Source organism: Cyanistes caeruleus, chromosome 4 (genome assembly GCF_971803275.1).
Source record: "Cyanistes caeruleus chromosome 4, bCyaCae1.hap1.1, whole genome shotgun sequence".
NCBI classification, from domain to species: Eukaryota; Metazoa; Chordata; class Aves; order Passeriformes; family Paridae; genus Cyanistes; species Cyanistes caeruleus.
Window position 1 is genome coordinate 1,308,162 of NC_141704.1, and position 24,252 is coordinate 1,332,413.

A 24,252-nucleotide genomic window follows, 5' to 3' on the forward strand; every position below is an offset into this window, starting at 1 on the left:
TGGAGCTGGAGTTTGGATTGTGATGCTCAGGCTGATTCATCAAGTGATTTTGGGTGGGATTTTTAGATTCTCTTGCTTGGGTTACTTGAGGAAAACTGAGTAGGTGTGTGCAGACCTGCGGAGCTTCCTGGCCCAATCCCAGCCCGGACAAAGCCCTCGTTGTTCTGTGGGGCCTCTGAGCTGCTTTTTTCTGGTGTTTATTTGTTCTTTGTGTCCTGCCCTCTGTTGTTTGTGTGCAGCAGCGGGGAATTAGCGCTGCTGGCCGTGATTAAAGGGACTCTTTTCTCTCGGGGCTGGGCTGCAGCTCTGCCCCAACCTCCAGGGTGTGCAATTCAGGTGCTCCCAAATCCAGAACTCTTGGAAACATCGGGAATTTTGGCCTTTATCCAGCAGGTGAAAGGTGTTGGGGGTTGTATCAACCGCAGAATCGTGGAATGGTTTGGGTGGGAAGGACCTCAAAGCTCATCCAGTTCCAACCCCTACCGTGGCAGGGACACCTCCCATTGTCCCAGGCTGCTCCAGCCTGGCCTTGGGCATTCCAGGGATCCAAAGGCAGCCTCAGCTTCTTTGGGAATTCCATCCCCACCCTCCCAGCCAGGAATTCCTTCCCAAAATACCATAAATCAAACGGCCTTACCTTGGAGATCAGGTGAATTCTGCCCTTTTGGTGGTTTCTCCATGGATTTGGGAGGAAGTCAGGGGATTTTTAATTTATTTTAATATTTTTAAATTGTTTTTGATTTGACAAGAGCTAAGCCCCCATGTTTCTCCGCTAGAGAAGCTTTCTCTTTCTTTGTGAATCATTTTTAGACACAACTGCCTTGGCCTGTCCATCCCTGTCTGGAGTCTCAGCAAGAGGGGATCCCTTGGATGCTCCAGCTCCCAGCCCAACGTGTTAAATTACCCTTAATTGTATTATTATTAAATTATTAAATCATCATTTTTATCTGCGCTCGGGGAGCTGCTGGGGCATTCCAGGTGTTGGCTGTGGAAATGGTGGGGCACACAGGCTGGGCAGAATGGGGCTGGAATGACCAAATGACCAAATGACCACTGTCCCAGTCATCCCCAGCCTGGAGGCATCTCCCTGCTCCTTGTGTGGCTCCATCCCTTCCTCGTTTGGGATTCCCAGGATTTATGGGGTTGGGAAAGCCCATCCAGAGTGCCACATCTGGGAATTCCTTGGACACCTCCAGGATGGACACTCCGAACCTCCCTTCCCGTGTTTAACAGCCCTTTCCATGAGGAAATTCCTGCTGGAATTCCTGCTGGAATTCCTGCTGAAATTCCTGCTGGCTCAGCTTGAGGCCATTGCTTTGTTTCTCCTTAATTTCCCGAGTTACCCTTGGAAGAAATGTTGGAGGCTTGGTGGGGATGGAGCAGGATCACAGAGGATCTGCTGGATCCTCCACAATTCCTTTTCCTCCTCTTCTCCTGGTGCCACAGAACCTCCGGATTGGCTGGAGCAGCCCCGCAACTTCATCCACACTCTGGATTTTCTGCCGTCCTCACCTTGGGTGACACCAACCTTTGGGATTTCCTCACCAGGACTCTCGGCAAATTAAAAACCCCTCTCTCTTCCAAACGAGGATGCCAAATTTTGGACAAATCTGGGTTTGGGCTGTGGCAGAATGAGAAAAAAAAACCACCTTCGCTTCCCAGACTTGAGAAGTTCAGTGTTTTCTGAGAGGTTCAGCCTTGCCTCAGTTCTGGGCTGGTTTTTAGCGCACGAAGTTCCTGCTCTGCCGAACTTCACCGTTGGCGTTCGGTCCCTGAGGAATTTCAGAGCAGAGGGAAAGAAAATGGGAGAGGATCAACTCCAGAACCAAATAAAATGGAGAGAACGTGAGCCAAAAAAACACCTTGAAGGGATTAAACACCTTGAGTGGAAATCTGTCAGTCACTGAAGGTTTTGACCCTTTTTGTCTCGAACTTTCCCTGCTTTTATCCCTTTTCTCCATTTTCCCCACGTAAAACAAATTGAGATTGTCCAAACCCACCCCCTCTGTAACACCAAATTCAGCAGAGCTGCCGCATCCTGCTCTGGCAGCCAGGAAAAAATTCAAATTTTAGCTTTTTTTAGCGCCACAAAGCTTTTCATCGTCACTTCACAGCTGGGATTAAACAATTTATTGTTTAACAATTATTGTCTGCGGCCTTGGGTGCACAGAGGTTGTTTAATATTGACACCGTGCCTCTGATATTTGGGATTTCACGTAATTCCTGTCTGATTTAAGGCCGGGACTTAAATTTCCCTGAGGTTTTGGCAATTAGGGCTGGACGTGCAGAGTTTTATCTGCTTTGGGGTCCTGACTTTGCTGGGATATTTGGGATTGAGGTGTCCAAACCCAAAGGTCTGGGTTGTTTTCACTGGTTTAAACAGGATTGTTTCAATCAGTTTCAGCGCAGATAATAAGATTTATTTTTATTTATTTATATTTATTTGGACTCCCGAGCTGGAGTTTGTTTCTCTCTTAATTAATTAAACACCTCCCACTATCCCATGTTCCTCCAACCTTTCCTTGGGCACTTCCAGGGATCCAGGGGCAACCACAGCTTTTCTGGGAATTCCAGCCCAGCCAAGAATTCCTTCCTAAGATCCCATCCAAATCTCCCATTTTTCCCAGTCTGAAGCCATTCCCTGTGTCCTGTCCCTCCATCCCAGATCCCTCTCCTGGAATTTTTCTGACCCAGCAGCTCTCCTGCCGCCTCGAGCAATTCAGCTTGGCTTTAATTCCGCCTTAATTTAAAAATCTGCCCAACTTTTGGGTTTATTTGGAGTCTGTAGGATGGGGCTGAAGCAGTTGGATGGAGAATTCCTCAGTAATTGACTTCATGCTGGTATTTCTGTCTTGTCCCTGCTTGTTCCATCCATAATTTCCATTATTTTATAGTGAAACACTGAGGAAAACATGGATGGAATTTTGGGATCCTGGAATCTGTATCCCCCTGCCTCCATTTCCCAGCCTTGTTAATAATATAATAATAATTCATATCATATCATATCATATCATATCATATCACGAAGTAATAATAATAACAACTTATTATTTACTATTTATTATTTATTATTTATTGTTACTACTCTCCACATCAAAATTCTGCAATAATTCTCATTCCTGGCTCAGTAATTTGTGTGTGGCTGGAGTTTTTTCTTTTCCCTGTTTTTTTTTGATTCCTGGCCAATTTATGGCAAATATCAACCAAATCATTCTCCAGCAAATTAATCACCCTCGTCAAGCGTGTCCTCGTTTTCCCTCAGCGAGCACCGAGCAGCACAAGAGACAGTTTTGCTTTTTAATTTTTTTAATTACATTTTTTTTCCCCCTCACTGGCCTCTTTTACTTTTGGCCTTGTCAGGAAGGGGCACAGAAGTGGAAGGTGGAAATTTGTGGTAGGGAATGGAAATTTGGGGTGGGAAACGGAAATTCGGGGTGGAAAATTTGGAATTTTGCTGCGGAAGATGGAATTTTGTGGCGGGAAGTCAAATTTTGCTGTGGAAGATGGAATTCTGTCGTGGATAATGGAATTTTGCCATGGAAGATGGAAATTTTGTGGTGGGAAATGGAAATTTGGGGTGGAAGATGAAATTCTGCCTTGGAAAATGGAGTTTTGCCCTGGAAGATGGAATTTTTGGGAGGGAAGATGTAGTTTTGTGGTGGAAAATGGAATTTCTGTGGTGGAAAATGGAAGTTCTGTGGTAGAAGGTGGGATTTCATCATGGAAAATGGAATTTTGCTGTGGAAGGTGGAACTTTGTCCTGGAAGTTGGAATTTTGGTGGTGGAAAATAGAATTTTGCTGTGGAAAACAGAGTTTTATCGCAGGAGATGGCATTTTGTCTTGGGAAGTGGAATTTTCTCATGGAAAATGGAATTTTCTCATTGAAGATGGAATTTTGTGGCGGGAAGTCGAATTTTGCCATGGAAGATGGAAATTTTGTGGTGGGAAATGGAAATTTGGGGTAGAAGATGGAATTTTGCTGTGGGAAATGGAATTTTGCCTTGGAAAATGGAATTTTGCCCTGGAAGATGGAATTTTTGGGAGGGAAGATGTAGTTTGGTGGTGGAAAATTGAATTTCTGTGGTGGAAGGTGGGATTTCATTGTGGAAAATGGAAATGTATCATGAGAAATTGAAGTTTATCGTGGGAAATGGAACTTTGCTGTGGAAGGTGGAATTTTCTGCCGAGAAATGGAATTTTGCGGCGGAAGACGGAATTTTGACGTGGAAAAACGGGAGTTTTATCGCGAGAGATAGAATTTCGAATTGGGAGGTGGAATTTCGTCGCGAGAAATGGAATTTTCTGGCGGAAGATGGAATTCCCGCGTCGGGAAATGGATCCTTGCGCAGCTCCCTCATCCAAAGGCTCCGGGCGGGAATCGCCACTGCGCCGCGCTCCCAACCCAGCTGCAATTTAAACTCTGAAAAGGCGGAGAACGACCTCGTTCCCCTCATCCTCCACCTCGTTTTTCCCTCCTCCATCCATCCATCCATCCATCCATCCATCCATCCATCCATCCATCATCCATCCATCCATCATCCATCCATCCATCATCCATCTGTCATCCATCCATCCATCATCCATCCATCATCCATCCATCCATCATCCATCCATCCATCCATCCATCCATCCATCCGTCATCCATCATCCATCCATCCATCCATCCATCCATCCATCATCCATCATCCATCCATCCATCATCCATCCATCCATCATCCATCTGTCATCCATCCATCCATCATCCATCATCCATCCATCCATCCATCATCCATCCATCCATCCATCATCCATCATCCATCCATCCATCATCCATCCATCCATCCATCATCCATCCATCCATCCATCATCCATCCATCCATCATCCATCCATCATCCATCCATCCATCCATCATCCATCCATCCATCCATCATCCATCCATCCATCCATCATCCATCCATCCATCCATCCATCCATCCATCCATCATCCATCCATCCATCCATCATCCATCCATCATCCATCTATCCATCCATCCATCCATCCATCCATCCATCCATCCACCCACCCCCTGGATCTCCACAGCTCCTGCTCGGATTCATTTGCAAATCCGGGTTCTGATCATCAATCACCGCTGGGTTTTGGCTGCGAGGAGCAGCAGAAATGCCTCTCCTTCTCCTTGGAGGGGACATAAATCATTTTCCAATTAGGAAAGGAGCCGGCCCGTGCGTCCCTTGGGATTTTCCGGGCTGAGAAACACTCCCGCTGCTCCGCACTTGCGGCGGTTTCAGATAATAAACCGTAAAAGGACGTGGTTGCAGAAGGATTTTTTGCCCGATTGGATCTTTTTAGGCTTTAAAAATAAAAATTTAAAATGCGGTGTTGCGGTAATTGAAGCCATCAAAGCCTCCAGGGTAATTAAGATTTTATTAAAGGAACGAGGAGGAGCAAAGGGAATATTTTATTTGTGGATGCTGCTGACGATCACAGAAACTCTGCTTCCTCCTTTATTTATTGTGTGTTTATTCCAGTTTGGAGTGGCAAATCCTGGAAATTCCAGTGTCTGGAAATACCCACATTTCCAAAAAAAAAAAACAAAACAAAACCCAAAATAGCCAAACAAAGAGCAACAAAAAACCTACCTCAGATCTGGTTTGTGCTCCTCAGGAAAGGGAAAAATGGGATTTCCACAGCCAAATTCAAGACAAAACCATTGAGGGGATGGAGGGAATGATGGTGTTAGAGATGGACACGGAAGAAGATGGGATTTGAGAAAGAATTCCTGGCTGGAATGGAATTCCCAGAGATGCTGTGGCCACCCCTGGATCCTGGAATTGCCCAAGGATAAGCTGGGAAAGACTTGGGATAATGGAAGGTGTCCTCAGATGGGCTTTGAGGCCATTCCCACCCAAACCATTCCCAAATTTTCCCTCTTCCCTGAGCCTTCACACAGATGTTGGGAGAAGTCCCCTAAAACAGCTCTTGTCACCCCAAAACAGCCCATCCTGAGCTGGCAGTGAGGAAACCATGAAATCCATGGAAAATTCCCTTCCAGCAGACTGGATCCATCAGACAAGCAGGAATTGCAGAGGAATTATTTCATCTTTAGTTGATAAAATCCAAGCAGAACAAAGCCATGCCCTGGAATTCAGATCTTTGGGCTTGGAACTTTTCTTCTTTCTTTCTTCTTTCCTTTCCCCTTTCCTTTCCCCTTTCCTTTCTCCTTTCTCCTTTCTCCTTTCTCCTTTTCCTTTTCCTTTTCCTTTTCCTTTTCCTTTTCCTTTCCTTTTCTTTCCCCCAGCTGATAACTTGGCAAAATCCTAAAAAAAAAGCGAGTCCTGAAGGGAAAACAGAGAGGAAACCTCAGATTCCAGCAGATTTCTGTCACAGGCAGAGAGAGGCAGATTTTCTCTTATCTTTTTGGCAGAAAACCCCAATTTTTGGGGAGTTTTGGAGCTTTGTGCTGCTGCCTCCATCAGCTTTTCCAGCGTGATCCCACCTGGAGCGCGCCAGGAACGTTCTCCTGGTGCCGAGGAGCCGTTTTTAGAGGGAGGAATTGTGCATTTCTCCTCAGTTTTACTCTTCCAGCAGCAGTTGCTGTTTGCACACTGAATTTCCGTGATTTCAGAGCTGAAACCCTCCTTAAACTCGGTTTTACCAAAGCTGCCTCCAGTTCCCGCACCCTGCAAGAACAACAACAAAGCTTTTAAACCAAATTTCTCTCTCAAAAAACGCTGGGAAAGGTTTTGTGGCCGTCAAAAAGCTGCACGCGGAGGGCGTGATTTGGGCTGGGCAGCACCAGCAGATTTAAACACTCAAATTCATCAAAGATGCAGCACAAACCTCAGATTAATTAGGCAGGAATCCATCTTTTTAATGAGATTTTGCCCTTTTCTTTTTATTTTTTCCCCAAAAGCATCGAAAACCAAAATCTTTGTTGGTGCAGGCAAGTGAGGAGTCAACGTGGGGATGAGACAGAAAGGTCAGCGATATAAATAATTATAATTTAATAATTTGAGTTTGTTTTTGGTTTTTATCTGTTCTTTCATTCTCTCTAAGTCCATCTCATGTGAAGCTCTAGGTGGTTTTCAGATGTTCTTTTCTCTTCCCTGCATTCCCAGGAACCTTTTTTCCCAGGAAAATTGTGGATTCTCCATCCCTGGAAGTGTCCCAGGCCAGGTTGGAGCACCCTGGGGTAGGGAAATGTGTCCCTGCTCATGGCAGGAGTGGGAGAAAAAAAAAAAAAAATCCAATTTTAAGGTCCCTTCCCACCCAAACCATTCCATGATTCTCTGGTGCAACAAAACTTTTGTCTTGGAATGGGGAAAACACGGAAAAGAGCAGGAATTCTTTTGTCTTTACAGAGTTATTTATCTACAGAGGAATTACTGAACCCTTTAAAGACTCTCAGATCTGCAAGGGGAAGTTGTTGTGGCGTGAGGGTGTTCCTGGAAAGGCTAAAAACACCCAAATTTTGCTGGAAAAGCTTAGGAATGGGATGATTTGCCTTGCACAGCACCGGAATTTAAGTTGGAGAAACCAGGGGAGGAAAGGCTTAAGCTTTGTGAGAAAAGCTGGTGTTTGGAATCCTTTAAATAAACGGAATAATCCCTAAACACACACTGGCACCGTGGGCAGGAAATCCCGCAAAGATTCAGGCTCACCCCGTTGGCTGTGGGTGGGAAAAGACTTCAAGAGGAGCTTTTTTGATCATTTTTTGGGGTATTTTGAGATTTTTATTTTTTTTTTTATGTGTGTTTTAAAGGTTGGAATTTCCCAAATTCAGCGTGTGGGAGTTGGGAGCGGGAGGAAAGTTTGGGAATGGGCTGGGGGTTCCCAAAGTTTGGTGGTGAAGGGAATGATGGAGATGGAGAGATGCTCACAGGCGACAGCAGGATCCTCTGGAAATCATGGAATCAAGGCTGGAAAAGCCCTTGGAGCTCGCAGTCATTCCCAGCACTGCCAAGGCCACCACTGCCCCATATCCCCAAGTGCCACATCCAGGTGGCTTTGAAATCCCAAAAAATTATCCCGACTATCCAATCCAAACCTCCCCTGGGCCAGGCTGAGGCTGTTCACTCTTTTCCCAAGGCTCATTCCGTGAATAACTGGATGTGCTGGGAATTCTCGTGGGGGTATGAACACAGAATTCCCAAATTATTGAGGTTGGGAAAGAATTCCAACACCACCGAGTCCAAGCTGTGCCTGATCCTCACCAGAGCCCTGAATGCCACATCCAGGAGTTCCTTGGATTCCTCCAGGGATGGTGACTCCAAACCTCCCTGGGCAGCTCCTTCCAAGGCCTGATCACCCTTTCCCTGGAGAAATTATCCCGAATATCTAATCCCAGCCTCCCCTGAGCCAGGCTGAGATCGCTCCCTCTTTTCCCAGGGCTCATTCCCTGGAGCAGATCCTGATCCCCGCTGGCTCCTGGCAGGAGCTGGGCAGAACCAGAAGGACATTCCCAATCCCTGCCCTGATCCCAGCAAAGCTCCCCTGGCCCCAATCCCAGGGCAGATCCCACTTTTCCCGGGCTGAATTATCCCAAATTCTCCAGGGAACACCTGCAGGGATTTGCTGCTGTGGAATCCTCGTATCAGAAAATCCCGGAGACCTTCGTTGGGGTCCAGCCCCGCTCCCACACCCCACAATCCCAGACCCGCTCTGGGAGCCAGCCCTGGTGCCAAAGGCAGAATTCCCGTGCTTGGGAAGAGGCCGGAACCAGAGCTGACATTCAGGGAAACCCAGCCATCGTTATCGGCACGCCCGGAGCTCAGTTAATTAATGCTGTGGGATGCTAATTACCAACTCAAGGCTGCTCAGAGCCCGGCTCAGGGATATTCCCAGATTTGGGAAGAGCCAAGGCCTGCAGGGAATGGCGAGAGCAGCCTTTGGGGGTTTTCCTCCCGTCACTGAAGAGGTTTTAGGGCTCGTCCCCGTGAGCCACGGAGCAAAACCTTCGTGATCCATGGGATTGGCAGCTCCAGGGACTGGATGGAAAGATCCCTGTGCCACCAATCCTTCTTCCTCCAGGTGCTTGGGATGGGTTGGGGTGGACTTCAGCCTGATTTTCCACATTTTCCACTGTATCCATCCATAACTTTATTCCCAGAACCCTTCTGGCCCAGGGAGTCGAGGGAGAGCTTTGGGATGGAGGGAGAGTTTTGGGATGGAGAGTTTTGGGATGGAGGGAGAGTTTTGGGACGGAGGGGGAGCTTTGGGATGGAGGGAGAGTTTTGGGACGGAGGGGGAGCTTTGGGATGGAGGGAGAGCTGTGGGATGGAGGGAGAGCTTTAGGATGGAGGGAGAGCTTTGGGATGGAGGGAGAGTTTTGGGATGGAGGAAGAGCTTTGGGGTGAAGGAAGAGTTTTGGGATGAAGGGAGAGCCTTGGGATGGAGGAAGAGCTTTGGGATGATGGAGGAAGAGCTTTGGGATGGAGGAAGAGCTTTGGGATCCTTTCCCTCACAGCATTCCCTGTTTTCTGTGTCATATTTAGAATATTTTGAGAAATTCTCTTCAATTCAACACCTGCACAGGCCATGTTTCACCAGTACAGCCAATTTCTTTCTCTAAAACCAGTTTGATTTTAACTTTGATATTAACTTAATGAAATTCACAGCAGTGATTGAATTATTTCAGCTGCCCCAAGCACATAAAAAATCCTCGGGCTGAGGATGTTGGCAAAGGGAAGGAACAGGAATGGGTTGGGGCTGCTCTAATCTCATTAACTGAAATATTTTCTGACCTGCCAGTGACTCTGAGGGCGTGAGGAAAACAAAAATCAAAAGCTTGGATGGCTGAGAATGAAATAATTGCCATTAACATGATTTTGTTGCCTTGACCTTCCTCTCCTCCCCCAAATTAATTTTGGGAACGTGGATGTGAAGCCAACATCTTGCCTTTAAAACAGGTTCCCGCTTTTTGCCAGGAGGAGACTGAGGAATCCCCTTTTTCCTTGGCTCCCGCTCCTTTATCAGAGGGTTTGTTGGAATTTTCTATTTATTTAAATTGTGCATTGTGTAGGGATGCCTTGAAGCGAATGCCCAGGGAAATTACCATAATTTTATATTATAGAAGCATTTAACAGTAAAAAAAAAACTGCCTGTAAAAATCTGGCTACTCCAGGCAGGATTTCTTTTTTATTATTATTATTATTTTGGGTTTTTTTGTTTAAAAAAAAATTGCTTTTCATCCCCAGAACCAAAACATGATCTTGACCAAGCTGAAAATTCTCATTTTACTCTTCTTGGCAGAAATTTCCCAGCTCCTGATGCTGCTCCCAGTGCACAGCCGAGAGCTGGGGTGGGATGAGGGAATCCCTGTGCCAGGACAATTCCTGCTGGAGATGGAACAAGAGAGGCCAGGAGCGGTGTTGAACTCAGATTCCATCGGATATAAAATCCAAAAGCATCCCAGGACAGGTTGGACAGGGCTTGGAGCAACCTGGGATAATGGGAATTATCCCTGTGTGTGGCAGAGGGCTGGAAATGGATCCTGGGTTTCCTTGAAGTGCGAGGACATTTCTGCATTAAATCTGCTGCTCCTCAGAAATTCGGGGCTCTCAAGTTGCTCCTTTCCATTTTTCCTCCTGCCTCGCTCAGGAAATCCCGTTTTCCGATCTCTTGGGAATGGTGCTGAGGGCAGGCCCGGCTCTGGAGTTCCCTTTTCCGAAGGGCACGGATCCTCCTGCGAATTCCAAAGGCTCCAGCTTTGCGCTTCCTTGGAAATTATTGTTTTATTGCCTCTGCGTGGGGAAGCCGAAATGAGGAGAGGGGACCTGGAGGGAGCGATGCTGCCTGTGGAGCCTTTGGGAGAATCCATTTGGATTTCTGAGGAGAAAATCCGTTAGGATTTTTAAAAGGGAAGCTTTAAAAAGTGCCAGAAGCGCTGGAAAAGGAAAACTCTGAAAGTTCCGTAAGCACCGGAATGAAAAATGCGCTGAGCTGGGGAGGGGGCTCTGTGCAAAGCTCGTGAGGATCAGCAAGGCCAGGGACAAATCCTGCGCCTGGAATGGGCAATTCCAGCCCCAGATCCAGGCTGGGGCGTGGAGGGATGGAGAACAGCCCTGGGACAGGGGCCTGGAGCTGCTGGGGAGAGTCCAGAGGAATCCATGGAGCTGCTGCAGGGCTGGGAGAGCTGGGAATGTTCTCCTGGAGAAGGGAAGGATCCAGGGAGAGCTTCCAGAACATTCCAGGGCCTGGAGGGGCTCCAGGAGAGCTGGAGAGGGACTGGGGACAAGGCCTGGAGGGGCAGGACACAGGGAATGGCTCCCACATTCCCAGAGGGATGGATGGGATCTGGGGAAGGAATTCCTGGCTGGAATGGAATTCCCAGAGCAGCCCCTGGATCCCTGGAATGTCCAAGGCCAGCTTGGAGCAGCCTGGGATGGTGTGAGGTGTCCCTGCCATGGCAGGGGCTGGCCCTGGCTGATCTTTGAGGTCCCTTCCCACCCAACCCATTCCCTGCTCCTTCCCATCCCAGTTTATCCCAAGCAAATCCTTCGAATTATTCCATGATCCTGAGTCACCCATTTCATGGATGACAAATCCCTGACTCCTAAAAGCCCACAAATAACTCAGGTTTGGGCAAGACACAAACCCACAAAACCAATTTCTTTTTAAAGACAAGAACGCAGACGATTCCCAGATAAAACAGCAGCTGGGTTGGATTTTTCCAAGATATTCCGGCTACCGGCCCCTTCTTCCAGCAGAATGTGACTAATGCCGTGTTAATTAATGAGTGTTAATTATTCCCATTTCAGTGTGCGCTGTTCCCAATCCCTGCTTTTTATAAACCCTGCACATTCCAGCGGGGGCTGGGGTTGTCTCCCAAAACTCCTCAGGGATCTCAAGATTTCCTCTCTGCCCCCGCTGAGGCGTTCAGGACCAGCCTGGTCAGCAAATTATGATTTTGGTTTAATTTTGACTAAATCAGATGTGGAACACCCAAAAATTCTTCACTGGGCAGACTGGAGTAGCTGGAACTTTTCCCTGGAGTTTTCCTGGAGGGCTTTGAGGTGGTGGCATCAGCACTTTTGGGCCGTTTTCATCCCAAAATCTTCCCAAAAATGTAGATTTTTAGCATTTTTTCCATAAAAGCAAGGAAATCATGGGAAGTTTGGTGTGTTACAGTGGAAAAAAGGCTGAATTTAGCTTTGAGCAGTGATTTTTTTTTTTTGGTGAAGAGCTGAACATGGAGCACCTGCTTGGTTTTCAGAGTGATTTTTTTTTTTCCCCCTAATAATTGGGTATTAGTACCCGAAGAGAGGGGGGATGGGTGAGCAGAGCAGATGGGAGGAAACCAGATTGGAGTGGGACCACGGGATCCGGGAAAGCTGGAAAAGGACACCAAGTACTGCTGGAAACTCTGGGCACAGAGTCATTATTATTCACCCCTAAAATCCCTGCTCGGAGCTTTCGGTGGGCAGCAAAGCTGGGAACAGATTCTGCCTGGAATAATCCCAAAATTCCAAGAATTCAGTGCCTCTTTTGGAACCCTCAATCCACAAACAGCCAATTTCACGTGTTCCACGTTCCTGTCACCCCCGTGGATCCCATTCCCAGGCGTGGGAGGGAATAATGCAGCTTTTCCTTCGGAGCTGTCAGAGCTTCCAGAGGGAGGCTCGTTAGTAATCCCTCATTAGTCTCATTTTAAGGCTCTCACACGGATTTTAACGTCCTCCTTGATCTTTTAATACCCATGAAAAAAAAAAAACCTTAATTGATTCACCTGCTCCTCTCATTCCTTTTGGCCTTATCAGGCTGCGTTTATTAATCCCGTTGGAGCTTCCCAGAGCTCTCCGGGATGGCTCCCGGATAATTCCAAGGATCAATTCCTCGGGTTTCGGTTTGTCCCTGGTTGGGTTTGGGTAAAATAAGCGTGGGCTGCTCCGTGTTTTCCCGACTCGGCAGGAGAGGAGGTCGGAATGGGAATAAATCCCAGATTTTGCTGCCACAGGTGGGAAAGGGAACAAGGAAACGGGATGGAAAATCCCTATAAATCCTATAAATTTATGGAAACGCGCTGCAGGGTTTCTTTCCCGGAGCAATCCAGCTGTCCCAAAAAGGAGAGAGGCTGTGGATTTTCCATCCCTGGAAATGCCCAAGGCCAGGCTGGAATGGGTTTGGAGCACCCTGGGATAGGGGATGGGATGAGCTTTGGAAAACCATTCCAGGATTTTCAGATTCCAGTGGAAAGTCACCCCAAATTTGGTTGAAAGCTGGGGCAGATTTGTCTTCCAGAGCAATCTAGCTATTTTAAAATAAATCTAAGTATTCAAATAATTCCCAAAATCCTGTTTTGAGGCGGTCAAGGAAACTCCATTTTCGATGGATTTGGGAATCAGCAGTGCTCAGTGGATAATGGTGCTCGCTTGGGATAACGAGAGGAGGAAACCAAATGGAACATTCCCGACTTTGGGAATCCCTCAGAGCAGGGAGGTGCTCAGGAAAATGAACATTCACAGCAGGGCCCAGCTTTTCCATGGCTCTCCCAAGGCCTGGCACAGCTTCTGGATGCTGATTAAAATGCCCAAATTAACGGCTCTTAATTGCGCTTGTCGGACTCCGTTCCGCTCGGGAATTAACCTGGGGAAAACACAGGGAAGCGAGCGCTGGATTTCCAGTAATTCCTGCCCTCCCTCTTTGTGCTTTGTTTTATTCCCTCTCAATAATTCCATATTAATAACCGAGTTTATATTCATGTTTTATCCCTTCTCCATCCTTTTCCTCTTGGTGTAGAGTCATGAGGATCTGTAAAATTCCATTATTCATTCCCAGGGCTGATTCCCATGCTGGAATATTTTGTCCTTAATGGCAAGAAGAGTTTCTCTGTGTGAAAAAAAAATCATCTTAGGTTGGGTTTGAGCTTTGCTTCAGCTCAGGAAGGGGAAGATAATTTGAATTATTTGTAATTTCTGCAAGCACCGAGTGATTTGGATCTTAAAAACAGGGATTTGTTTGAGTCACAAGGAATGGGAAGGATCCAGTCCTGATTTAGATTGGTTTAAAATACAAAAATAAACTTTAAAACAGAGGATACATTTCAGAGTAGTCCTGATTAGAAGGGATGGAGGGAAAGGACACAGGGAATGGATCCCACTGCCACAGAGCAGGGATGGATGGGTTTTGGGGAAGGAATTCCTGGCTGGAATGGAATTCCCAGAGCAGCTGTGGCTGCTCCTGGATCCCTGGAATGTCCAAGGAAAGGTTGGAGTCCTGGGACTCCATATCAGGGGGGGTGAAACTTCAGAACTTTGGGGTTTAATACCCAAAAGAAGGCGGGGGATGACGGAGTGGGGACTCACTGAGGATAAAAAGGGTCGAGGTTGTTCCAGTTTGGAGTTCTGAACACGGGAAAGCAAAACCCTCACAGCCCTCAGCTGGGAACATCCATGGAAATCTCAGGGATTTGGGGCTGGAGAAGCCTCTGGAGCTGGGGTGGGCGTTGGAGTAAAATTGGTGAGGAATTTTTCCAGGATTTGCCTGGAAAAAGTGCTCTGAGAACTCCTGGCCGAACCCTTGGAATGAACTGGAGATGAACCCTTGGAATTCTGGGTGGGTTTGTTTTTATCCACCACGCACTGGAATTAAACCTGGCTTAACAAAGCCTGGCTTTGTGCAAATTTATGAGCAATGTTAATGGGGTTAATGGGGTTTCTTCTCCGTATTCCAGCTGTTCTGAGCCTTCCCTTGGATCTCCTCTGCTCCGGTGTTCCTGAATGGTGACAAACCCAGGGGAAAAGCTGGATTTGCGTCCCCAATCCTTAATCTCGGATTTGAAGGGTTTTTCCTTCCCCTCCAAGACCCCAGAACTTCATTCCCATGGGAAAGAGGAGCTCAGGGAGCGCTGGGCTGTCATTCCCTGTTCCAGAGGCTCCGTTCCTCATTACACCAAGCTCCACTGATTAAAGCTCTGCTCATTAACTCCCTTTTCCCTCCCCTGCTGCCAGCTGGGAGTGGCGTTCCCAGCCCTGGGATGGCTCGGGAATGCTGGGAGCTGGAGCCAGCCCCTTCCCTCTGGCCGTGGGGACACCGAGCAGCTCAGGGAGAGGTTGGGAACTGGGAATTTACGGGAGTTGTCCATCATCGCTGCGAGCACGGGATCTCAGGGAGGCTTTTCCATCCCAAACACCCAAATCTGGGTCGGTGTTGGAGCAGGAAGGGTTTTGGAGAGGTTCCCTGGGATGAGAACTGCGGAGTCATGGAATGGTTGGGCTGGGACCTTCAAGCCTGTCTGGTGGCACTTTCCATCTTCCCAACCCCGTCCAACCCGGCCTCGCCATGGCAGGGGTGGCTCTGGGTGGACTTTGAGGCCCCTTCCCACCCAGACCATTCCAGGATTCCATGGGCTTCCAGCAGAAATTCCACCTCCCACCAGAAATTCCACCTCCCACCTGATCAGGCTGCTCAGCTACACTCGGTGAGATCTGTGTGTCCGTTGTTTTTTTCCAATCATGGAATTCACCATTTCTGGCCACAATCTTCTCCTCCTCCTCCTCCTTAGCCAGGGACGCTTAACCCAAAAGTTTTAGTTTAATTCATTTTTTAGTTCTTCTCTTCCTCTTCCTCAAGAGGAAAGAAAACTCCCGGCTCTCACTCAAACTTCCGTCTCTGATTCTTGTCCAAATGATACAATTCCATGTCTTTCTCCAAAGTTCTCCAGACCTTTCTCCTGGTGCTCCAACCCCAGCTCCAATTCCCTGCTCTCTCCAGGTCTTGTGAGGGCTCCAGGATTTGAGATGGGGCCTCACCAGTGCGAGCTTGCTGGAAATTTCTGTAAATTTGCTGGAATTTCAAGGGAAGGGGAGAAGCTGGAGAGCTCCCAGGGGAGCTGTGGCTGGAACCCTTGGTGGGGACGTGCAGCTTGGGAACGCCGGGACAGTCGGAAGAAATCCCTGCAAATGCCCAATCGTGGATGCTCCCCATAGCCTCTCTGGTTTTTGCCGTTTTCCTCCATCCATGGAAACCGTCGGGATTTTTCCGCAGGCTCTCGCTCCCCCTCGTGCCTGCGTGGGGCTCTTGCAGCCTCTGGGCTGGAATTCATCCCGTTCCCTCCTTCTTCCAACAGCCCGGCTCTGGTCCCATCCATCTGTCACGGAATCGGGCCCGGCTCTTCGGCAGGGGTGGCAATCCCTCTGTTTTTGAGGATTTGGGAAGTAATTCCTAATGCTTCAATCCTGTTCAACCTCTGGATACTGGAAATTTTATATTTACTGAGGTTTTGAATTGTTCTTTGCTCTGAAGCTCATCCCTGAGTGATTTATTAATCAAAGTAGCAATAATTCCTAATTATTCTCCCTTTCCCGGAGCCGGGATTTGGAGCGGCTTTTCCGAGCAGATCACTGCTGGTATTTCCTGAATTTTTTAATCTGGGAAATTGGTAAAATTGGTAAAATTGGTTTGAGTCAGGGAAATTGGAAATCACCATCCACAGGGAGTTAAAGGTTGGGGAGCATCAGGGAGGTTTTGTTCCGGTGTTTTCAGGGATCGTGGTTAGGGAAGGAGGAAAATCCCGATTTCCTCGTTCTGACCTAAAGCTTCATCTCATCTGAAACTTCAAAGGAGCTTAAATACTCATCATCAACATTTTTTAGTCTGGGTTTTTATTTTTTCCCTAAAATAAGGTTATAGGGCCCAGGTGGGAAGTGATGGGAACACACAACTCGTGCTGAAATTCCTGATCTGAGAGATTATCCCAAACTTGAAAGGTTTGCAGTGGAAAATGGAAACAGCTCGGGGTTCAGTTTATTGGGATGTTTTGTTGGATCAAACTTCCCAGGAAGGTCTCAGGGGATCAAGTCCAGCAGAGCCACCTGGAGCAGGTTGGCCAGGACCAGATTCCGTGATGGATTTCTCCAAGGATGGAGCCTCCATGGGGTGACCCTGTGCCTGAGCAGTGTCACCCTCCCAGGAAAACCAGGAAGTTCTTGCATTCCTGTTTGTGCCTGTCCGCTATGGGGTCACCACCGAGGAGATCCCGGCGTTGTCCTCCCCTCCCCTCAGGGGCTGGCACTGTCCAGGTCCTCTTGTGCCGAGTTGTCCTCGCTCCAGGCTGAGCATTCCCAGCTTTTCCAAGGGATCTCCCTTCCCTCAGCCACCAGCGTTGTCCTGTCCTGGGCTTACTCCAGGTGCCTCTCCTGCCCTGGGACACCCAGCACTGGACACAGCGATGGGACCAGGGGTGGCTTCTGTGAGAAGCTTCCAGAAGCTCCACGTTGGACGCACCACTGGCTGGGGCTGGATCCATCAGGGATGGTGGGAGAACCTCTGGGATAAACTGCAGGAGGGAAAACGAAACACAGGAGAGAGGATGAGAAGGATGTGAGAGGAGCAGCAGTGAGGAAGGGGCAGCAGCTGCTCCAGCTGCTGAAGCCGAGATTCCCTGAGATTCCCAGAGATTCCCAGCCCGTGGAGAGGCAGCTGAGCCCAGCAGCCCAGGGAGGTCCATGGGTGAGCAGAGATGCCCCAGCAGCCCCTGGAGGAGCCCCCACCGGAGCAGGGGATGCCCGAGGGAGGCTGTGATCCCATGGGAAGCTCCGGCTGGAGCAAGGTCCCAGCAGGAACTGTGGATCTGTGGAGAGAGGAGCCCAGGCTGGAGCAGATTCCAGGTGGGATTTGTGACCCCACAGGGACCCCAGGCTGGAGCAGTTCCTGAAGGACTGAGCCCATGGAAAAAGGGATCCATTCCTGAAGGATTGACCCCATGGAAAATGGGATCCATTCCTGAAGGATTGACCCCATGGAAAATGTGATCCAGGCTGGAGCAGTTCCTGAGGGACTGAGCCCATGGAAAATGGGATCCAGACTGGAGCAGTTCCTGAAGGACTGAGCCCATGGAAAGGAGCTCATGCTGGAGCCATTCCTGAAGAACTGCAGCCCATGGGAAGGACGCTGGAGAAGTTCCAGAGAAGGTTTAGGTTGGATATTGGGAACATTCCTTCCTGGAGAGGTTTGTCCAGCCCTGGCCCAGCTGGAGTCCCCCATTCCCGCAGGAATTTCAAAGCCATGTGGATGTGGCACTTGGGGACAGGGTCAGTGGTGGCCTTGGCAGTGCTGGGTTGGACTCCAAGATCTCCAAAGGCTTTTCCAGCCTCAGTGATTCCATGTTTTCCACGGAGGAAGGAATTCCCAGTGTGCAAGGACAGCGAGAGCTCCCTGGGAATATCTGTGCTGTGCAAATCCCACGCTTCCGCTTTTTCCTGGCACAAATTAAACTTGGTGTTCTTGGAGATGGGAATGGGACGGTCCCAAGGCAGCAGGGACCGGAATCTTCTTCCCATCTGGAAAGGGGAACTGCCAACAGTGGGAAAATACCACCCTAAATATGAGAAACTCCTAGAAATTCCTGGGAGAGAACGGGAATTCCGAGGGAGAAGAGGGAATGATCCCAGCCCTACCTTCACCCCAGTGCCGATGACAATCCAGAGGGGGCTGGAAAAGCTCACGGAATGCGGAATTTTGAGTGAATTTCAGTTAAGATGAAACCTCAACCCAAGCCTTCATCCCACAGAGGGGCAGGATTGTGTTTGTATCCCGGCCTGGATGTGGAATTGTGCAAGAGATCCCTTTCCAAATGTTCCTTCCTGTCCTTTCCGCTCAGCAGAGGGAGCTGCAGCCCTTCCAGCCGCTCCATCCCTGGGATTGCGATAAAGCATTCCCCGTGAAACGTGGAGTTCATTCCGGACTGGATCCATCCTTTAAAAGCATTCCCCTTGGAATGTGGCGTTCATTCCGAACCAAATCGAGCTGGAGCTGAGCTTCGGTCAGGATTTGAGGCGTCGCTGCCTTCTTTGGGTTGAGATTGCAGGAATTTTGATGGTTCCAAGTGAAATCCTGGGTGCTGGAAGTCTCCAGGTCTAAATCCCGGGGACATCGCAGCCGGATTCGTGGAGACGTCGGAATTTTGGGGCCGCCAGGCTGGGATCGTCAGCAGGTGATGGATGGACACGTCCTCCACGCCACAGCCAGGTTGTTCCTGACTCAAACATCGAGCAGAGACGAGGTCGATGGGAAACCAGGGCTGTAAAAACGGGCTGGATCCGAGCCCTTCCCGGATTTGGGATTTGGAGCAGGGATGAGGAACCCATCGCTGCCTTGAGCACGAGGCCGGGTCCTGAGGGACCTCTCTGCTGGGACATCTGAGGTCTCCGTGAGCTGTGGGGCTGGGCTGGTGCATCCCAGTGCATTCCCAGTGCATCCCCAGTGCATCCCAGTGCATTCCCAGATGTGAGCGCGGAAGAATTCGTCGTTGGAGATGTGGGACGGCGCCGGCGCCGGCGCCTTCCAGCTGCCCGAGTGGATGGTGAGTTACTGACCTGCTCCCTTTAACCAGCTGAATTCCTGGTGGGAACTTCAGGACATGGCATTTTAGCTGGAAGGAGGCTCGTTAAGGTGGGAAATTAACGAGCATGAATTGCCTCGTTAATCACAGCCGAGTGTTGGGGGATGATCCCGACAAATCACCCCAAATCCGTTGTATTAACAACCAGTTTTTATTGTATTTTTATTGCATGAACAACCAGTTTTTATAGGAATTTGGGACTGGCAGGGAGGAAGTGGGAGAATCCACAGTGTGTTCCAAGAGATTCGGAATTTCATCTCAGATCCATCTTTTCAGCTGAATTTTTACCATCAATTTACATTCTGCTGTCGGAATAAAACCTTTAAAAGTTCCCCTCCAGGGCAACAAACGCTCCTCATTTGAGCGGTTAAAGAGTTTAAAATGGATCCCAAATATTAAAATCCACTTTTCCCGTCTTCTCCAGTGGAAAGAATTCCAAAAGCAGCTGAAAATAAAATGACATAGCTCCAAAAATCAGGTAGGGCTTGGAAGGCAGAATTCCACATCTGGGATTGGCTCCGTGTGTCCCCTTGGCCCAAAAATGGACCAGTATTTGTTATTTCTTCCTGTATTTCTGCTCACATCTCAAATTTCTGGATTTGAAGTTGTCCTTCCTTGAAGTTCTTCTAAAAATACTTGGAACAATGCGATAAAAAAGTTGGAATTCTGGTGCTCCTGCAAAGGAATTTGATTTTATTTACAAGTATTATCCATGCATTGGATTCAGACGTCATTATTCCCCTTTACATCCAGCTTTATGTTCCCTGCTACCCCTTCCTTAAATTTTATGGATTTTATTGTAAAATTCCAGTTTATTCTGCCTCTCACTCATTATTTTTGTGACACAATTCTTTCGGCCTTCTTAATTTTATGGATTTTATTGCAAAATTCCAGTTTATTCTGCCTCTCACTCGTTATTTTTGTGACACAATTCTTTCGGCCTTCGCTAAAATTTCAACATCTTTTTATCAACAATCAGGAATGAATTTTGCATTTTAGGGTTATCAGTGGCAAACTTTGCGTGGTTCACATCTTCATTTATTGTCTCAGGCGTGGATTTTTTTTCTTTGTAAAAACATGGAATTTTCCTTAAAAACAAAACCTCTCCCTGTGGGTTCTCTTAATTTTTCCCTTACGGATTCTGTGCTCCTGGGATCAGGCGACAAAAAACTTTATTTAAACAGACCTTTTTTTTTTTTCTTTCAGCTTTAGTAATTTCCTTTTCCAGTGGGGGTTTTATGATTTCATGGATGGTTTAAAGCTGCTGTGGCATCAAATCCATCTCCAAAGGGCTCCGGGTCATGTCCTGCAGCGACGTTTTTAATCAGGATTTTAACTCGGCTCATTTGCATTTTATGTGTTTCCTCGGGTCAGCGTGGGAGGGAGCAGCCACATTTCAAGAAATAATTAGCCCGAGCTCTAAATTGCTCATTATCTTTAAGGTCATTATTTCAAACAGTCTTTTAGATCTTAATGTTCTTGCTGAGCCCCTGTTTTTTACATCCATCTCTTATTATTAACCAAATACTGGAAAATTCTATTTGTAGTGAATATTATTGTTGTTATTATTATTATTAATAATAATAATAATAGTAAAAATAATAAAACAACAAAATAGTAAAATATACTACTACTACTAAAAATAATAATTAATAATGATAATGATAATAATGATAATAATGATAATAATGATGATGATAATAATAATAATCATAATAATAATAATCATAATCATAATAGTAATTGGGAAACCAGTTTAAAATGGGAAAGCAGTTTAAAATGTGAGTTCCCCCATATTTTGGGACTTTGATGGAATCACAGAACCCCTGAGGTTGGAAAATCCCTCTGAGCCCATGGAGTCCAACCATTCCCAGCATTGCCAAGGCCACCACTGACCGTGTCCCCAAGTGCCACATCCACACACAGCTTTGAAATCCCTCCAGGGATGGGGACTCCAAACCTCCCTGGGCAGCCTTTTCCAGGGCTGGAGAGCCTTTTCCATGAAGGGATTTTCCCTGAAATCCCGCCTGAACCTCCTGGACACCCTCAGCACTCACGGGAAGGCTCCGTGTGCGGTTGTGGGAGGAGCTGTGCGATCCCGCGGGATGCTGGCTCAGGATGGGTTGCCCTGGCAGGCGGTGACTCCGCAGGGATTTTCCATCTCCAGCTGCTGGGATCCCGCATTTCCAAATTCTGAAACACCCGTGAGCTGTTCATTGCAAGTCGAGGCAATGTGGAAATACCAATTTCCTCTTTTTCCTGCTTTTTGTGGGATTGTGACCGACAGAGCTGGGGTGGCCCAGGGGACCCATCCCACTGCTGAGGGAGGAGATTTCTCTCTTCCTTGTCCTTCCCCTTGTCCCCACTGGAAGTGCCTGGGTTGGGGGTTTGTTGTTTTCTTTTCTTTGAAGGATTTCTCCTCCCTGATCCCACCAATTCCAAGGGATTCCCTACCAGTTGCCCCTGGATCCCTGGCAGTGGCCAAGGCCAGGCTGGACATTGGGGTTTGGAGCCGCCTGGGACAGCGGGAGGTGTCCCTGCCATGGCAGGGGGGCACTGCAGGGGCTTTGAGCTCCCTTCCAACCATAATTCCACCACTCCACGATCCAACACGGGGGTGATGCCTTCGAGAATCAATAATTCGAATTCCCAACCCCCTCAGAAAAGCGCTTTGGCCCAGGTGGGTGATTCCTCATTCCCATCCTTCCTTTCGCAAATCCAGCTTTAAGTTGCACATTCCCTGGGAGTTTTCCACACAAGGGTTAAACCTGTTTGCTAATTCTGGAGCCGAGCTCCGTGTGACCTTTGGAGAGGTGGAATCTGCAGCACTTTGAGCTCCGGTGAAGTGTTTGGCTCAGCCAGGATCCCACATTGATTTTAGGGACGTGAAGCTCTGGAATGTGCAGGGACAATTCCTCTCTTGGAATGATGATCCTATCTTGGAATGATCCAGGCACTTTGAGCTCTGGAATGTGCAGGGACAATCCCTCTCTTGGAATGATCCAGGCACTTTGAGCTCCAGTGAAGTGTTTGGCTCAGCCAGGATCCCACATTGATTTTAGGGAAGTGAAGCTCTGGAATGTGCAGGGAGAATTCCTCTCTTGGAATGATGATCCTCTCTTGGAATGATCCAGGCTCAGGAGGTGGGTGAGGACAGGTGAGGCTGAGGGTGGGAGCTCATTCCCAACACGGAGAGGGTTCTGAATCACCGATCCCACCGGAGGAGCCGGGCTTGTGCCGACACCGGTGTCCCCAGCACCTCTCAGGTGTCACCGGGAGCAGGAGATGAAAGATCCACCTTGGCAGCTCCGGCACTGCAGGAAAACAACTTTTCCTTCATGAATAAGGATGAGAGGGAAGCAGGAGTGGGACATCAGGACAATCACCCTGGTCCCCCTCACATCACAGCACAAAATCATTTCTCCACCAATCTTCACCCTCCTTTTTTTAACAAAGATAAATTAATTTTATCTCTCTGCATCATCAGTGGATGAGACATTTTTCCACTGGGAAAAGACTTTGCAGGAAGTTTGTCACCAAGCAGTGGCAGTTGTTCAAGGCCACCACCTTGTCCTGCTTCTCCATCCATAAAATGATGGATTTTAACTCAGTCTGTGCAGAAATTTAAATTCCCAAGCTCTTTGCAGGTGGATTTGGAAGCTGCAGCAGTGCTGGAGAGTTTGTGTTGTTTAATCCCACAGAAAACTCTTGTTTTCTCCCTTTGTTCTCTAAAAAAAATATAAAATCTGTGGCCAAGAATCAATTAAAGACGTTCTCACTAGAAAACAATTTCCTGGGCTTGAGCGTAGTTCTGGTTGTATTCGATTGTCCCAGATTCACACGGAAATTACAGAAGATTCCTCAGCTCTGAGGTGGAGATGAAGCAAAATCTTTTAATTTTAGCATTTTTATAGAACATTAATTCTTAATTTTAGTGTGTCGGACCCGACCTTCACTGAGGATAAAAAAAGGTTTTTTTCCCCAGGAAAAGCCTTTGGATTTAATAACTTGGTGTGAAAACTTGCTGGAAAAGGAGTTTGTGCTTTGGTGTTACCACAAAATCAGTTTTTTACCCCCTTTAAAGGCTGTGAGTTGATTTACACTGAGCTGAAGTCGTGTCTCCCTTAGGATTTTCCAGGAAAAGGTTCATGGATAATGTGGAAAATGAAAAGTTTACCTGGAAAACACCACTTGGGCTGTAGTGTCAAGTGATAAAAACAATGCTGATCCCGGATTCCTATCCCCTGAGATATTTCCACATTGGAAATAATTAATATTTCCATTTTTCACATCTTTCAGTCATTGTACAACTCAGAAATTCTGGGGGGTTTTCCTTCCTTTTTTCCCCCCCATCCATTCCAGCATTTGCTTTCACATAGCTCAGGAATTTTTACTCTTTTAATGGATTCCTTGGAGACAAAAAATGCCATGGAAGGAACATTTTGGAGGAGCCCTTGGAAGGAATTTTCCCTGGCAACTTTTTCCATTCTTGGGACAACTGTTGAGGAGCAGGATCGGATCCAATCCGGTGTAAATCCAGTGTAAATCCGGTGTACAGAAGGAATCAGGGCTGGGGGAGCTTTTTATTCCGTATTCAGTCAGAAACAGAGCTGAGGATGATCGGTGGTGCCCTGCTGCTTCCCAAATCCCTTTTCCTTGGAATCACAGAATGGAATCACAGGATGGGGATGGGCTGGAGACCTCAAAGGCCACAGCAACCTCTGCCAGTGCCTCACCACCCTTGTTTTTCCCATTTTTTTCTTCCTTGGATCATCTCTTTCCCACCTAAAAGGCTGTGGAATGAGATTGTCCCATGCAGGAGAATCATTTCAATTCTCGTTTAGCGGCTGGCGTTGTTATCCAAGGAGTTTTATCCCTGATAATTTATATTATCAGAGATAATTCCCATAAAAACCCCTCAGCGTCCTGCCCTG

The 24,252-nt window shown here is 47.7% G+C and overlaps 1 protein-coding gene across 2 annotated transcripts in view; it reads left to right on the forward strand.

Annotated features, from left to right (window-relative positions):
• AHCYL2 (adenosylhomocysteinase like 2) overlaps positions 1 to 24,252 on the forward strand; it is a 75,845-nt gene that overhangs the window by 20,559 nt on the left and 31,034 nt on the right. Inside the window, exon 1 of one of the 2 annotated variants that reach the window (XM_086886279.1) lies at positions 16,344 to 19,279. The exons of the other annotated variant lie outside the window; for it this stretch is intronic. Coding sequence (XP_086742405.1) covers positions 19,232 to 19,279 — 48 coding nt within the window. The 5' untranslated portion in view covers positions 16,344 to 19,231. Of the gene's footprint in view, positions 1 to 16,343; positions 19,280 to 24,252 lie in introns of those variants that run through there. 2 annotated transcript variants of the gene reach the window in all.